Source organism: Anneissia japonica, unplaced genomic scaffold (genome assembly GCF_011630105.1).
Source record: "Anneissia japonica isolate Jap-2015-1 unplaced genomic scaffold, ASM1163010v1 scaffold685_len2926416_cov193, whole genome shotgun sequence".
Classification (NCBI taxonomy): Eukaryota; Metazoa; Echinodermata; class Crinoidea; order Comatulida; family Comatulidae; genus Anneissia; species Anneissia japonica.
This window is the reverse complement of record NW_022692922.1, coordinates 2,467,598-2,486,392: the sequence shown is the minus strand read 5'-3', so window position 1 is coordinate 2,486,392 and position 18,795 is coordinate 2,467,598. Positions and strand designations below refer to the sequence as shown.

At 31.6% G+C, this 18,795-nt stretch overlaps 1 protein-coding gene across 1 annotated transcript in view; it reads left to right on the top strand.

Annotated features, from left to right (window-relative positions):
• LOC117100527 (rho GTPase-activating protein 18-like) overlaps nt 1-18,795 on the top strand; it is a gene marked incomplete in the record, with an annotated part of 62,941 nt that overhangs the window by 8,804 nt on the left and 35,342 nt on the right. The window contains 3 exon segments of the mRNA XM_033240287.1: nt 1,534-1,679; nt 9,835-9,900; nt 11,115-11,302. Of these exon segments, the coding sequence (XP_033096178.1) occupies nt 1,534-1,679; nt 9,835-9,900; nt 11,115-11,302 (400 nt within the window).

Sequence of the window (18,795 nt, the reverse complement as noted above, 5' to 3'; positions counted from 1 at the left end):
CATGTATCATGCAAAGGAACATTGACACCTGCAAGGCTCTGGTTTTTGCTATATCTGTTGACTTCGACAGTACATAAAATATTGATGATAATTTTCTGGAAATTATACTAAATTTAAATCACAGTATGAAATTATATAACTGAAGAAAAAAAGAGAAAATATGTTATGATCACTTTGGAGTTATTTTAATAAATAAACAAATGCATACTGAATAATTTACTAAACAGTGAAAGTAACTTTCAGACAAACTTTGAATTTTGTCTAAAAGTAAGAACGGACCAAAATGAACAAACAAAATGTCAGAAACAATTGGATGCTTTTAGGAAGGATCTGAGTGGTATTATAAACAAAGTGATTCTGCAAAGTAAAGCTATTTCTGGTCAGAGGTCATAAGTTCAAATTAAAGTCAAATACTGTAAAATTCAATTCTATAATTGTGTTTATAATTTTGTGTTTGTTAAATATTTATATATTTTATGTATTGGGATAAATGATAGTGAGAGATTAAATTGTTATTGAATAACTATATTAATCAAGTTAATCAATATATTTAAATAGTTTGTATTGTACAGTAAAGTCCAATGACAGTATTGTTATAAAAATACAGTAGAAACTGTTCTTCATAGTGGTGCCTGTGTACCGATACTGTACCTTTGTAAACTGTTTTTCTAGCAATTAATATAATGTAATATCTTCCTGTCGTTGATTACAGTATAAACTGCAAGATTTTTCTGTCTGGTTATCTCTTTCAGTTCTCATAAAATAAATACTGTACACCAGATAAGTATCTTTGATGGAGACCAGAAAGTCTGAGGAAGCCCAGGGCACTAAGCTACTAGGCCTAGATAAGCAGGGTAATGTGGGTTATTTTAAGCTATTCTGTGATGTATTAGGCCTATTAGAATTATGTTTCCCAGAGAATTGAAAAATTTCCTTTTTGGTTTGACGATTCGTGGCAAATGAGGAGCACTGTTTCAGAGCCTTTGTTGGCTGCCGTCACAGCAAGCCGATGTTTACCTTTGCTTATTTAAATGGTTTTGCTTTGTAACCTTTTCCCTGTTATCTACAGTATATGGTTTTTTTGAGCATAAAATGAAACAACAAACAAACTGATTCAACAACTCATGGAGCTTTTATAAAACTCCGGGTTATTTACTGTATATGGCATCAATGATTAAGTTTGCCAGCTTTGAATGAATAGTCTGCCTGAATAAAATATTGTAATAGAATTAATAAACTTTGGATGTGTAAACACCCACGAAAGTCTAGAAGAAGACTTATTTCCAGTGGGGTCCTTCTGGTGTTGATTGGGCAGTACACCGGGAGACAATCCCCTACTCTTTTCTGAAGAGTACTGCGTTCTTTAACGTGTCATGGGCCATAATGCACACGGGACCAACGGCTTAAACGCAAGGAGAGCAAATGATGGGAATTGAACCGGGGACCTAGAGATCTTCACGGTTCATCACACACACAGTGGCTACCACCAGATTAGCCGACTGAGCTAAGCTGCTCTCTCTCTTTTTCCATCAGATTGACTCCACTACTTGATCGGCAGAGCAAGAACAGTGCCCAACTAGAGGTCTTCTTCAAAGAGCTCCAGGAGATTCAGCAAGATGAGGCATCACCAAGCAGAATTGAAAATAGCTCAGAAGCTTTAGAGGATGACCATCCTGAAGGTTTGTCAAAACTCATTTTATAATATCAATTTATATCTTATTGTTTGAATGTTTGCATGGCAAGTAATAATATATTATATGCTTCCGGTACACCACATAGATAGTTCTGAAAAGAATTGTTGTTTCTGTTGAAGAATGTCTTGACGTTTCCTGTTGTCAACAGGAAAATAATGTATGAGTCCATACAGGGAAATAATTATATTTTTCTTTACACACACTGTTATAATATGTCCCGTTTTGAAATAATTAAGATTAAATAAATAATACTGTAAGTAATACAAGATGATATTTATACTATAGTAGAAAGTGTAAAACAGATACAGCACAAATGTAAAAGAATTTTCAAGCTGATTTAAGGTTTATAACTGACATGCTTTAAGTGTGCCCAGAATATAAGAATGGTAATATTTTATATATCTGTTCCCAAACCCTTCCCCTAGCTCGGGCCTACACCCTTCAGATGGCACTACGTGCCAGAGTTCAACTCTTGTCCTGCCTGTCGGCGCCGTCACTGCATAGAAGAAATATAATTTCCGACTGAAAGCTACTACCTTGCTTTAATTTAGGAAAGTATAATACATACTCCAAGTATTGAAATACACGCCATCGTTTTTTCAATACTTGGAGTATGTATTATACTTTCTTATCTGAGATTAATCAGTGGACCTTTCGGTTTTTGCTTTAATTTATACAATCAATTCTATTATTGAGATTTATTGTTCAGGTTTTTTTTAGCTAGCTATAGCACAATACACCTTTATGAATGATAGTGTTCTAAATAAACATGAATCTGTAGTTGTGTAGTTTTTTTAATAGTCAAAGCATACAATGCACCTTTCGTTGAGCTCCGCCCCTTGTGTATTGTTGCTAAAGGTTTCACAAAATGACTGTGTAAACTTGTAAACTGCGAGACAAACATGTACGGGTATTCCTAGCCCTGTATTGATTTGGTGAGTTAAGTTTGATTGATACTACAGAATGGTCTCATTCAAACGATTATAGGCCATGGGGTGAAGCTCAAAAGACGTCTAGAAAACGAATTCCGTTCCGATCTTTTCAATATAAAAAATATAGGCCTACAATAGTTAAGTAATATGTCTTGAATCAAATATAGAAAGTTTGACCAAAATATCTTCTGCAATTTTAAGAAAATTACCGTTTTATTACTGTACGTTCCTAGGCTACTGGTCGTCGGAAAACACACCGCGATACAGCGGTGTAGAAGCACGTCGCGATCATACCATGAGTGTCCACTTGCGTCAACTCGCATGAAATCACGTCATTTTAGGTCAAATCGTGTCAAGTAATGTCGGATTGCGTCAGTACACGTCAATTCGCGTCAACTTACAGCATAATTATTAATGAGAAATTTCAACAAAAAAACTTATTTTATTTGTAATTGCAATTCTTTGATATTTTTTTCAAAACAATAATTGTGTAACATTTTAAAGAAAATGTATTAGTATTTTGACTTCTTTTGACTGTGGTCTTCCTTTTGACAATGTGTCTGCATGTTCCCTGTATGCGTTCTAAAGTACACACTTCATTCTCACAGTATTTTTACATTCATATTCCTTTTTTAAAATTATTGTATTTATTTTACTTTCAAATTGTAATAAAGAATTAAATGTGGGGAAATTTAAACTTGATGCATTGTTATGATGTGCATGGATGTATATTTGTTTTGTATACTCCGGTTGACACATGTTGGGACACATTTTATTAAATATAAATTGAAATTTAATACTGTAATATGAAAAATTCATATTTATTTCTCAAATATCCTGAAAGCTTCTCCTCCCTTCCTTAGAGCTTGCTCATACAATATATAACTCTATGTACACATGTTATACATCTTAATAAAAGCTTCTTGCGCTCTAGTGAGTCCGTTACTTTTTAAATTTTCTATATAATACTTAATAATTAAATACAGTGAAGCGTTTCGCAGTCCTTTGTCATTGTGTGATTATTCTCATGGTTCTAAAGTTGTCAAGGGTTACACCGTTACTTACATTATACGGTACTTTTTTAAACATTTGTACATCATACATAATGAATAAAAATAGATAATGCTTTACATACTCCTGTGTCACTGTGTGTTTAGTTTCATGGTTCTAAGTTCTTACATTCTCATGGGTTACACCATTTAATACGTTATACTTTTTAAAAATTTTCTATAATACACCTGTACAGAATGAATAAAAATAGATAATGCCTTACGTACTCCTGTGTCATTGTGTGTTTAGTCTCATGGTTCTAAGTTCTTACATTCTCATGGGTTACACCATTACGTTATACTTTTTAAAAATTTTCTATAATACACCTGTACAGAATGAATAAAAATAGATGATGCTTTACGTACTCCTGTGTCATTGTGTGTTTAGTCTCATGGTTCTAAGTTCTTACATTCTCATGGGCTACACCATTACATTATACTTTTAAAAAATTTTCCATAATATACCTGTACAAAATGAATAAAAATAGATAATGCTTTACGTACTCCTGTGTGACTGTGTGTTAAGTCTCATGGTTCTGAAGTTCTTACATTCTCAAGGGTCACACGGTTACGTTACCTTTTTTAAATTGTCTACATTATACATAATAATGATGAAATAAGAAAGACATCAAATCTCAATCAAACAAATCATCTACGTAAATTTCGTCTAGAGGTATTCATTGTCTGCAAATTGAGCATCTTCATTCATGGTGTCTTTATCATCTCTGTTCTGACAGTTTGTACATTGACAAAGATCGGAGCATTTCATGTTCATTTTATTGCACTGACATCTGCCTTGATTGCACCCGGTCTTACAACCGCATTTGATGATCTCCATTAAACTCTGCCTACTATATTATTTAAAATATACAATTTTAATTGATAAGATTAATTTTTACATGAACATAATAATTCATACTTATACAATATATTAAATTTAAATGTAAATATAATGACAACGAATAAATAACAATAATTAAACGTGTACATAGTATCTATCACTACTACAATAACAAGATTAATATTTTTCAATCTTATAATCAATTTTATATAGCCGGAGTTATTCGTTTCGACCTAGGCAAACCTTTGCTAAAAAGGTACTTTCTCCATCAAAAGGCTTTTTCTATGAATGGAATGACCTGTTCGAAGCACGAACTCCTGCAGACCAAACCCAGTACCGTTACGATTTTCAATCGTACGGGAAATCCACTCACGAAGCTAAGTGGGGTAGGTAGGGCCTGCACAGTCAGCACCATTTTTTAAAAGAATATTTTTAATATATTGTACAATGTGTCTGGGTAAGGTACTGACGGGACTACACTACACTTGGTAATGATAACTTATCATTGCTATTGATTTCGTGTCGATGTAACGATGATAGCAAACAGGGTGGAAAGTAAGGATGTTGTCTTATCACATCATTTCCCTCATCCAAGAGGCATATCCTATCAGCTATAGTTCGGTTATGACTGTCTAAAACTATCCATAATTTGATACAAGTAACAATCTTCAAGAATCTGGTTGCTGAACTAGAACTGGAGTTTCATTACCGATTACTTCACGGTGAAAACAACACTTTATTACAACACCAGCACACTGTCCGCCGCTAGTCGCCATGTTGTTGTTTACTGTTGTTGGCTGTACCACAACACGTGAAGTTATTGTAACAAAATCAATTTAATAGTAGACTAAAAAATATTATTCTGTAATTAAAATACAAACTATATCTAATTATAATTTTTAAATTTGTTTTTTAAGCAGTAATACGAATTTCGAAAATAATAAACTACCTATCAAAAATACAATATTCGAACGAGTACAGTGACGTTTACAAAATGTCGTGTGCTAATCTAGTGCAAAGAACTTTCAATTTTGTAAATTTAAACGTAATTTTCTCGTATTTGCAGAAGTTCTGACGGTCAAACTTTTTTTTGGTGCTTTTAAATATTATTATAATAATTATCATAATGAGTGAAAGTATTATGAAAATTTCGGAACGGGACTGAACTTTTTTCACCCCATGGCCTATTAGCAGTCATAATGTTATAAGGGGAAACATCCAGAATAAAAAAAAAAGCAAGGCAACTAATTGCTACGTCATTATAACAATTCACAGGATGTGATGTTAAAGGCTATTTACATTTTCAAAGAATGATAGAAATTGGTACAAAAAGTTACACATGATATGTTGGTTGGACTTTGAAAATTCAGGTAGCTTTGTGAATTGACAATATTTAATGGCTCTCTCATTAAAAGGTTATAAGAAATGTCAGAAACAAATTTACATACTAATATACAGTTAGCTCAATTTAGATACTTGAACTACCGGTTGATACTGTATAGCCCCCTCTGCAGTTTAACAGTGTTTAATGAGTGAGAAAAGGTGGCGATGTATATAGTTGAATAAGAGGCATTGGCAGATCTGAGGGGGGTGGGGTCAGGGGGTCCTGACCCCCCCTTGGGAAAAAAAAAAAATAAATAAAAAATTTAAAACTTAAAAAAAGAAAACAATTTCAGGGCCTGTGAGCTCAATTTTTTTTTTGTTACAATGGGAAAATTAGAAGTCAGGAAAGCTCGCTTCCTGCCATCTAGGTATCAAAATCTTTCTGGGAGAGGACCCCGCCGACCTGCCTTTATGCAACTATTCAATTTCTTATTTATGTGTATGTGTATAGGCCTATTTGCTGTAATACGAATGCGAAAGTTTACCCGACCGTTTTCAAGAGGGGGGAGGGGGGAAACATTGAATTTTGAAGAAATTAAAAGTCATTAAAAGACACCTCAGAAGTCGGGAAGCTCATTTCACGCCATTTAGGAATCGCAATTTTTTAATGTGTATAGTAGTAATCTATCTTCATTATAATATGTTGTTGAATTTCAATGCTGTCATATTGTCCTCGATAATACTAATTGTAAAAGAGAATTTATTAAAATCTCAAGTAGCACTCTGTTAATCTAATCATCTTATACTCTCTTTTGTCTATTAATTGTATACAGTAGACTAATCTATATTTTCCATGCCCATTCTCATGTTACCTATCTCACGTATTCCCGTACTTCAGTAAGCCTACTGTATCATAGGTCAGAACTATATTATCGTAAATAAACGTTTATAAAGAAATTATTTTGTCTTCATTGTGTTATTTATTCATTTTAACACTGTATAGCCTATGTATTTAAAACCCTCTTTCTCAATGTGTTTCATTACTGTACTCACAGTTTAATATACTGTATACTCTTGATTAAGCGCTGTGGCGCTTATTCAAAGGCGACGCTTATTTGAGCATTTACGGTACTCTATTGATTGTTAGCCAATTACTGTAAAGTTACAAAATGTATTAAATGCTATTTATCTACATTTTATGTTCTAACTTTATATTTACTGTATATGGTGCTACAAAGTACTTAAGTCAAGCCATTCATACAGCTTTCTACTACCATGGAGGTATCATAAATACCTATATGCTAATGTACTACCCAATATTTTGCCAGTTTCGTATATGTAGTATAATATTTATTCAATCTATCAATCAATCAAAAGAAAACTTATGTAGTAATGTACATTAGTTGGTACAGTACTAATTTGTTTATTACTTCTTTAAATTTACTCTTTGACATATCAAAACATTTTTTTTTATATTGCAAAGTAAAAAAAAAGCCTGTCAAAAAAGCAAGTAAAACGTATTTGCTCATTTAATTAAAAATTAATTTAAGTTCCGTCCATAATATCAAATTTATGCGACAAATAAATGTGATATGCCCATATTTTTAGGGTGTAATGACATTAATGTATCATGGCCATTTATAGGCACATCACAAATTTGAAAACATGGACAGATTGACTTCGATGAAACAGATCAAATAAGAAAACCATGAGTCTAGATTCTAGAGTCAAAAACTATAATTAGCTGGGAAAATATTGTCTTTATATGTTCAATTGAAAGCAATCCAACTTCAATACCGGTAATCAATTCACATATTAGATATTATTTGCTCAATGCTAGTTAATATACAGTACCCTAGATTGGTTCTTGATTACATTTGTTTATGGATAATTGGTTTATTATTTGCCAATGTCACTATTAGTATAAGTGAGAATAAAATTTACTGTATTTCCTATACAGTTTTCACAATTTGACTGCTGTACCACTCTTTTGAATATCCATATTTAAACAGACAATAACAATATAATACCAACATATCATTCGTAAAACCTCTTATGAATTGACAGTATCTGAATGCAAAAATAGCGTTATTGTTAATATTCAATGCAGGCATAAATCAAAATCGTTCAGTGGTACGCAGACAGAAGCTCATAGATTTGGAAAAAGCAAGGGTTGTCAAGCTGTGGTTATGTATTCCTTTGTTGCTGGCTGATTTGCATAAGACTTGGATGCGCTAACCTGCTCCCTTTCTTCATATTTTTAACATGACCTCTAATGCAAGTCTGCGATTTAATTATTTCATTGCTCAAATGGATAAATTTGGTGTCACACGGTGGATTTTTTTCTATACAATTGACTCAATTAGGAAGGATAATCCGTGGGAAACAGTCCTGAGTCAAAACAGAATTTTGTAAATCTGTAGGCCATGAGATATCAGTGCTGAGAGCCATGCTTAGGAAGGCTCAGACACTATTCTGCTGCCAACCTTTTACACACTATTCAGGAATAGCATATTTTACCTTGGGTATGTAGATATATGTAATATAATATTAATGTTTAATACAATAATACAGGTTTATGATGTCATTTTAGAAGGCCCTTTTGCTATCGCTCAAAGTATTTGTCATTATTGAATATTATTTTATTTATTTAGTTAGGCATACAAGATTGGCCGTGAACTGTAGCCCATTAGGTAAAACAACAAAATAATAATCAGTGGACCTTACAGTAGGTTCATATCCTGATGGGAACAGTAAGTTGTTGTCCAAAAACTTTAAAGTTTTTGTGGCAACAAGTTATCATCCCTATCAAAATATCAAATATCATTTGTAATAATCATTCTTTATACGAATGTGAATTAATTTTTACAAAATTGCATATATATTCATAATGAAATTAAATTTCAAAATGAATCTGTTCTAATATTTAATAATTAACAATATTTAGCAATAATAATTATGTGATAATAATGATGACGATAATTTACAGATTTTCTTAGTAGAAAGAAGCAGGAAAAACTTAGCTTCTGTATGTGTCTTATTGTCTTGATCCTTTTTTTTAATTGGATTTTAAATTGTTTTTCCATATTTTACCACAGCCAGTCTCTGTGTTCAATAGGGAAATTTGTAGTATTACAGTTTTAAATGAAGATTGTTAGCCTTTTAACAGAATTATTTGTTTGAATGCTTGTCTATTCTGTTAAGTGGATTTTACTTGTTGTATCCTTGATCTGTGTCAAAACTATAGTTTATGACCTTGGCGATGACCCTGTTAATGGCCTAGCCAAGTTCTATAGCAGCAACGTTAAAGGCAGAATAAATAAATAAATAATCGTTCCTCGTTCTGTGTTTAACTCCACACTACTCTGTTTAATAACAAAGTACTGTAAGTTAAAAAATATACAAATAGATATGGATAATAGATTTTTGGTATGTAGTTGTTACAACGTATCTACCTACCGTATGGTAAGTACAATAGTTAACTGTTAGCTGTCATGGACATGAGTTCACGTCCTGACAGAATTCGCTCAGGGCTCCAAGACAATGAGTTCACGTCCAATCTTGTCCAAACATAGTACTTTTATATTGCATTTAAACTTGCTTCTATTCCTCAGAACACAAATCCTTGCCATGCAAATTCAAAGGAGAACCTGGAAGCAATGATCTAAAAATATATACCTTGCATACAAACCTGTCTAAACATAGCACGGTTATATTGCATTTAAACTAGCTTCTATTCACCAGAACACAAATCCTCGCCCGGGTAGTTAGGGAAGAACCTGTATAAGCAATGATCTAAAAGTAACTACCTTGCATTTGTTCATGTTTCATACTGTACAATTGATGGGAATGATGTTGGTACCCTCTTTGCCTTTAAATATTGTCAACTAGAAAGTAATCTCCTTGCATCGAACGAAGTAATATATTGTATTTTTCTACTTAAAATATATAATATAAAACATTCAAACTACTGTATATTGTTTGTCGCCCTCTAGATGGAGAAGAAGAAGTCCATTGGCTCAAGGAAGCTGGCTTCCATCAGCTGACACATAAATTTAAAGGTAACATTTATTACATAATTACTGTACTGTACATCTTTTTCTAATGTAATATAAAAAATAAATAACAATACTGATTTTTTAATTTTAAGGCAAACATTTGGAAATGGGCTTATACCAAGGCAATTAAACAAAGGGAAGTACATATCGGGACATCAAATATATAACTCTGGCATCGACATTCTACGCGCTGCATGCCCCGACACGCTGATCTTCACAAAAACCATAGCAACCAAACCGTAATTAACCGTCAGCGTGTGACGAATTACCCACGTGCGTGTTATTTGCCATGATTATCGCGCATCTTGCGGTGATTACAAAGGCCTAATGATATTTTGCACTAACATTAGACTGAAATTATATTCGTTATTTCAACATTAATTTTACTGATGTTGTGGTGTATTGTTGTTCATGAGACTTGCTTCGCAGAAAAAATAAATAAATTTTCTGTATATACTCAAATGTTCGTTTTGTGCACCTTAGTCCAACATTGTCAAAATGACAGTTTAATGTTATTTATGAACATGAAATTTTGTAAATATCGTAAATTTTCAATTGCTATATTAAACTTTTCATTGTGTTGGTCAATTTTCATGAATCAAATTGTAGTTTATAGAATTATTTAACAAGCTGGGGGTCAAAGGAAATCAGATGTAACAGACAATGCGAAGTACCAAAAATTAATAAACTAGTAACTAACACCATAAAACGCATGGCACGCATAGACTAATAATTGACAGCTGTATTCGCAACTAGTATCAGGTTGTCAATGCCACAGAAAAGATCAAGGACTGTACGCACATGCTATATTCGAGAGCGGAGATGTGCGTCCTTTTATTGAATTGCATTGCTTATACATAATAACTTAAAGTGAATTATTTAATATACAGTACTGCTGTATACCAATTTGGAAACCCCATACAGGTTTGGTTTTTCCGATTTGTGTCTCAACTGAAGTTGGCTGTACGTGCTAGCTGATTTTTTTACCAACAAGTGCTATATCAAGAATATAGTTATAAACACAACCATTAAATCTTGAACTTAGTGCATTGAGCACATACTTACAATATCAAGTGCTACTTAACTGTGATGTGCTTAATGAAGCATGATAATATGTGTTTACAGTTTATTTCTAAATACGTCTACTGTATGTTGCATGATCACTATTATAAATATAATTTTTTTTTAAATATATAGAGAAATTTTTCTTAATTTAGATGGTAATGAGCTTGATGATGCCAGTTTACGAGAAGTGACATCATCGTTGACACGTTCTCAAGCCGAAGCTGTGAGAAAGAGGGTTGCCGTGCTCAACGAAACAATACGAATAAAACGAGAATCGATAGTTCTTACAGGATCGCATTCCTCACGTACAGATGTACGGAAAATTTTCCCTGACAGTGGGGTAAGTTTTGCAGCGTTATTTGCCAGCATAAATGTATTCATCTTCTTCCATGTGTGTTATACTTACAGGATCTTTGCTCAGTATTTCGCAGGCTTTATATACTCAACAACAGCCCTATAATTTTACATTATACTGTATTATGGAAGTGGAAACATGGTTTCACCACCAACAGGGGTCTAGTGTGAGACTATTAGACACAAAAATAACAGCATTGTATACGAAACAAATACTATGCACTTGCTTATTGTTATTTTTAATATAACAATTTTGATAGCAGAAGGAAGCATTTTTTCCATTATGTCTATAAACATATGCTTTGAATATGCTATACTGCTGTGCATTAACACTATACAAACAATGGATAGAAGTCTTTTGGGTACAATTATTAAATTGAGGTTGAAAAGACTGGTAAAAAAAAATCATCTGCAGTTTATTTTTAAGTTAAAATATTGCTTTGTGCCTATAGAACTACTGTACAAATGTCTTTTTATATAGTTAGTGTAGAATAATTTTTTATTCATTTATCTGTTCATTCACAAAACTATAATTAATCAGGTTTGAAATATGGAATATTGAAATTTAATCACTAGTGTTAGAAAGTTGGAGTTAAAGTTACATGAACATTGATAACCATAAATTAATGTACTGTACAAAATTCCATGACATTAATAAACTATTGAGTGCGGAGAGACATGGATTTGCACGTTCTGCAGCTGTTTGTGCAAAAGTAATGTAGACCCACTCAGCGCGCAATTAAGGAAATGATCCTATCGTGATGTAATCGTTTCTCAGAGACTCTAATTTAGAGATATACCACAGAGCCAACAACCCACAGTAATAATCATTATATGTGCATAGCCATAAAAATATTGTAAATGATGTGAGGTGTAAACATTATAGTTTTTTTAATTAAGGTTTTGTATATTTACAATGTTGTTGGGGTTTTGCAGTAATTGATATATCCATGTTAAAGACAATGCCATAGAAAATTACATAGATGTCTCATGTATATAGTACTGTATATATTGTATATTCTTAATTTTTGTTTCTTTTGCTTTAATATATATATTTTTAATATACCAGTTTAACATACATATTACTACCGTCATTTGTTTGGTTGTCTTTTGATTTAACAGAATGTGTGTTAGCAGCTGTGAATTATTAATTGTACATGTGAAGCCTATGTGTATTTCAAACATTTTATACTTTCCTTAATCACATGAATGTATTTTAAAATCTCCAAACCTTACCTTTACAGTATATATATATAAAAAAAGTAGTGTAGTGATTGTATGATGATAATAATAATAATAATAATAATAATAATTAATAGATAATAAATAATAATAATAATAATAATAATAATAATAATAATAATAATAAATAAATAAATAATAGTAATAGTAATAATAATAATAAATAATAATAAAAATAATAATGGAATACAAGCTTAACAATAACAATTTGCTGTAGGTCTGTGGATGTCACATTATACATTTCCCCATATTCCTTGTCTGCCTTATGGCCATACTGCACTGTTGAATCATATAGGTTTAGATTCCTGTGTTAGGAGGTAGGCACATTTCCCACGTGCGTGTGAAAGAGGATCTCCTAACCTATTGTCAGACCACCATTCCTATTAGCTTAAAATCAACTCGTCATCACCAACCAGGATTTACACAGACTTGAGGTCTTTGCCAACAACACTATTATACAAGCTTAATCATTATAGTATTATTATAGCAGTTATGTAGGAGATGTTGATACGTTTATCTTCATGCTTAGCATTTCTTAGGATTTTTGTTAACGTCAGTTGGTATGTGGGAGTATACATCCGTTAAGTCAGTCATCTCAAACCTATGCCCGTGCTTAGCTTGGTCTGGAAAAGTAAGTCTACTATATTTCACGATTCGCTATTCTACAAGCTCTTGATATGAATATTTTGCTATTGTATTGGTAATCTCCGCTAATCAGTAGGCCTACTGTATATTAAATTATAAATGTGGACATGAAATATGACATCAACTTGTGAGAGAGGTATGCTAATGATAGATGGTTGTGATGCCTGCTCTCTTCAGGAATGGCAGATAATAATAGTTAGATTTATGTACGGTAGTGTATTAACAACACTAGAATGGACATGCCAACTGTAATTTGTAGCACACACAATATGTGTCCATTGCATGTTCGTACCTACCCACATAATTGAGCTTAATCCATGAAAAATTGTATATGACTGCTGCTTTCCTTTTAAAAGCACATGCTATCAACTGGATTGGATTATATATTTTAACTCCAATGATAATGTACTTTGCAATTTTCAGATGATATAATCTACTGTATGATATATTAATGATATTGATAAATTGTTTTGTAATTTTTGTTCAATTAAATCAGAGTTTGGTGTTGGACCAGATAAAAATTGCCATCATTATCTACATGCCCATCAATCGTCTTCAGTCATGATGTTGACCATCATCATAATTTTCATATCATATCACCATCATTATTATCATCATCATCATCATCATCATCATGGTCATCATTTTCATTTTCATTGTCATCATTATCTTTTTATCCTAATCTGAATGACATGTACAGTGCACATATCTTAACTATTTTTTATATCTGTATACATTCTCGACTGTCTTAAAAATGTGGACCTTTTCTGATTTGGATGGGTATGGACAACTTTAGTTTAAAGTGAAATGTAGAGTTTGAAGACCTCCCTTTTCAAACAACAATATTATTACACACAGATAATTTCAAATTTAAAACTTTAAATTTATGATTCACAAGCAGTGGCATGACATGCACTGTTGATGATAATTAGAGTGTATGAACAAAATTGCTCTGTTAATTCCATTAGAAACAAATTATGTCAATAATTTCCAAAAATTAGCAACTCCATTGTATTAAGCTAACAAGCACAAAATCACATTTTAGTTTATTACACTGTTGTTTGGCATCCATGCTAGAAAATGGTGCTGTTTTTGCAGGAAGTTAATGTTAATGAGTTTCACTTTTAAAATTGTTTATTCAAGGTTATTTTTTATTATATCTTTATTATGAGTTTGTTATGTAGTACTTTAGTTATGGTATACTTAAAAGAGATGCTTAATTCAGGTTGTTTTGATCAGGTGTGGTTGATCATGTTTAAACTTTTGAAGTATTTTCTAGATGATTTTGTGAAAACATGAAGTTTTAAAATTGTATAACTCCATGGTAGAAAAACTTGCTGTCTGGAGAAAACCCTTTCATTTGCCAAACATAATCACATGATGCTATACATTCTCATAACTCAGAGAGTGTAATTTTTTTGGTTGTCAGAAAAATTCCTATTACAGGATTTGAACATAGGACCCTCAAATTTGAAGGCTTGGCATTTTAATGACCAACCCAACATTATACTGTAGAAGTTTTGCCCTATGTAGATGCATGCAAACTACAGTATCACCTTTGTTTAAAGCATCTGGATTATTCTATGTTTCTCTCTAATGAGCTTAAAAATACAGTTTTGACAACCAATTGTAGCTATAAATATCTTGAGCTTGTAATGCTTAAAGCTATGATTAAAGCTATAAGTAATGCCTTTTCTTCAGGTCAATATAAGGTCACCATCATCTTCTACTGCATTTTTTGGCATTTAGCAATAGATTTTTTGGGTGGTTTTTTTGGTTGTGGCTTACCAGGATTACTTTGTTCATGTTCTTCGAATTCTATAATAGTTTCATGTATATTTAATGAAATACTTCGAGTTCATCCATTGACTGTCCTACTTATCGTAGATACCTTAGGGAATGTATTTGTCTACTGTACATTGAATGTCACAATAGAAGTTTTCTACTGTACTCCATGGACGCTACAGCTGTACAAGCTCAGTGCAGTCTGGTTTACACCATTTATGACAATAATATGAAAAATGTAAGATTAAAGATAAATGGAAGGCTTTAAACATGTACTGTTACCCTGGTATCAAAATTAAAGAGAGTTAGTTGTAAATGAACATCTTCTATAGAAAAGTAACCTATTCAAGTTAGGCATCAAGCTTTAATAGTATACAGTACATCACTTGATATAGTTTCTGTATTAAAAGTATTTTATAATTCTAGGTAAAAAATGTAGCAATTAGATTATGTTTCTATAATGGAACTAGTGAAACTAAAACACAATCAAAATTAATATTGTAATTATCTTCTTTTATTTAAATATAAAAGTTAATCTGGTGAGCTCAGGGTGTTTACATTGGTTATTAACAAAAAATAATTTCTTATGATGCATATTATATATTTTTATATTTTTTGGTATTATTGAATAGGACATCAAATAACAGCTGTGAGTTGAGTAGTCTGGGTTAAAACTGCAAAACCACGAAACAAAATAACATATATAATGAAATATATTTTTTTAAAGACCTAAGAAAAATACTGTACCTAGATAGTTTTTGGAGGTATTGTATCAAACACCAGAGTTCTACAATGAATAAAGACTTGGCTTGTGCTTGAAAACCGAAAGGAAAGACATAAACATAAACTGTAGTCCAGGTTTCCTAAATACTCATAGGGAAGTGTTGAAATGGTAGATCTATTTATTATATAATAATACGATATCTTTCCAATTAGTGAGAGCCTTTGTTTTGATTTTCAAAAATATTGTAGAGGTAAATTAGATGAGAGTGGTGGTTTTTGCCTGTAAAAACAAAAATTCAAATGAGTCCATTCTTAATAATTCAGTTGAATATTTTAATTCTTTTACTGGAAAATTTAATTTTTTAATTTTTTGTTAATGTTTTATTATTACTATAACATAACAGACTGTGAATTTTTATTTATTATTCAACTTCACACTGGCAAGAAAGAATCAATAATAGACAATAATGAATAGCTAAGTCTACTGTGAACAGTAGGTGCTGGCTTTTCTACTTGTATCCATATAGTAGAATGTTTTTTTGTTTTTTGTTGTTGTATTATTAGGTTTCAGAGAATATTTATAATGGTTTTGGTAATTTAGTCATTATTATTTTTACACCCTCTGCTCTTGGTTTGAATCACCTGGAGAATTTCTTTGAAATTGATATTGAGTATAATAACAATGTTATATTTATATAATACTGTCTCACTATTATAATGAGTAAAAGTGAAATGTATGCGATATGGTATTCCTAGTATAGAATTAGTTCATTGTCAATGTTTTACCAAGGTAGCTCATTCTGTTTTAAAAATGCTTTCACATGGGATAAAACATAATGATATTTGAAATAAAATTTTATTTGACATACTGTATGCTATTGAAACATACAATATGATGATTTTCATGTTGATGGTGATTATATCTGAACCCTCTGACATAATGGAAGAATCCGCATTTCATAGAGTTGGCTGAAGCATAGAGAACCAATGAAAAGGGCATTGTATGATGTTGAGAATATAAAGCTTTAAAAAAAATTATGAAACAAGAACACTATTGACCGCCAGTACGGGCAGTTTCTTCCTCTAATCTGTCTGTCCTTAGTTTATATGACCTACATTCAAATAGCCCCATCCAAAGGCAAGGTGATTTGTTTACATTATGAAAAGTTCAAACCAAACTGGAAATTCTGCCAATTTCTGCAATAATTGTTCATTCTGAAGACATGAAAAGGTTTCTTGGAGTTCAAAATAAGATTAAGAACTTAAAGAGATAAAATATTCTTATTTTGACTTTTAAAACTACTGTATGAGATGAAAGCAGTTTGGAGCAATAATCATTAGGAAAAAATAGCTACTGTACTTCCACAATGGAAATGTCACTAAACTCAGGAGTAGAAAATGTATTCCTCTGAATCCAACAATCTTAAAATGGATTCACTTCTTGAAAGTACTTTTTTTAGAATACTTGAGCAAAATCTAAAAGAATGCCATTTATTTAACCTAATTTCTACATTTAATACACAATAAAATAGCTGTATTTTTTATAAGTTTAATATATTTAAATTTAAATTTTTGTTTATCGTTCATATTTTCATTCTGTGTAATTTCATACATTTTGCTCAACATTTAGGACCAACTATTTACAGTTATACATTTGCTCTTGAATTTGAAACCACTTTTGGGACCTGAAAATGTGGGGTGGTATGGGGGTTAGATTGTGCTCAAAGATTGGACATTGTCAGTGTAAGTCTCAAATAGTTCCAAAAATGATTGACATGCATCCTTGAATAAACTTCGTTGAGAAATATAATGAAATGCACTATTTTTAAGATATAAATCTTTTTGGTAAATTGGTTGTTGCATTGCCTGGTTTTCCAACAGTTGATGATTTACTGTACAGTACACAAACAAGGCTTTATTGTCTACTGTATGAGAACACTGTAGTGATGCCCCTCAGTTGTACTTTATTATTTATAGATTGCAGTAAAGGTGTTTATGATCATTCAAAATTTCTAATACAAATACTCTATACATGATAGAGTATTGAAGGCTTCCTAAGCATTTATTCAATAATCTGACTCAATTTCTGTTTCATTTTCAAAGAAATTTATACAGCTTATTTCCACATTATCCTTAATTTGGTCCCAAATTTATTCCTCCATTTGATACCTAAAACTTTGCAGTTTAGTATTCTAATATAATAAAAAAAAATTATTTAGCTAAGGAAACACTTGTTCACCACAATAGTGTTTTTTTACAAGGCCATAAAGGCATTGTAAAACCCAACAACAGAAATTAAAACAAAATTGTAAAAATAGACTAATTACAAAAGAAAATTTTACCGGGGACAATAAGTCTTATGTTTTCCCAGATCTTTTGGGGTTTTTGGTATTAAGCTACTGTATCTGAAAAATATTCTTTTTTGCATTGTTTAAGTTTAGAATTAACTTAGTTTCTTTTAGCTCGTTATACATCCCAAAATTGTGTATTGTTTTTCCTGATAGCTTCTGTTTGGATGCATTCCTTTCTTGCATGCATTTCAGCAAGTCTTTGGTTAACCAAGGGCTTTGTTTATGTATCACTCTTCTTTTTCTGACTGGTGCATGTTTGTTGGCCACTTTGAGGAATTTGTTTTCAAAGTCTTATAGGAGCATCATCTACATTTTGTCTAGAAATTTCCATCCAATTTACATTTAATAAATCTAGTTTGAAATTTAATTCGTTAAGGTTTTTGAAGCTCCTACTTGTTTTATAACTGTGATTATTGACAGTTTTCTTTTGTTTACCAATTACAACATATATTATAGAATGATCACTAGACCACTGTGTATTAAAACACTAGCCTTTACTTTCTCTAGATTAGAGGCATACATATATGTCTATCAGGGCTGAGGTATTATTTGTAATTCTTGTTGATTCATTAATTAACAATTTAAGATGATGATTAGACGTAATTTCATTTAACCTGTTAGTGTAACAAGGAGTGTCAGTGATTTAACATCGCAATTCAGATCACCAATAATTACCAGTCCATTATTTGAGTTGACTAGAAGCATGTCTAGTATTTACTTAAAAATGTCAAAT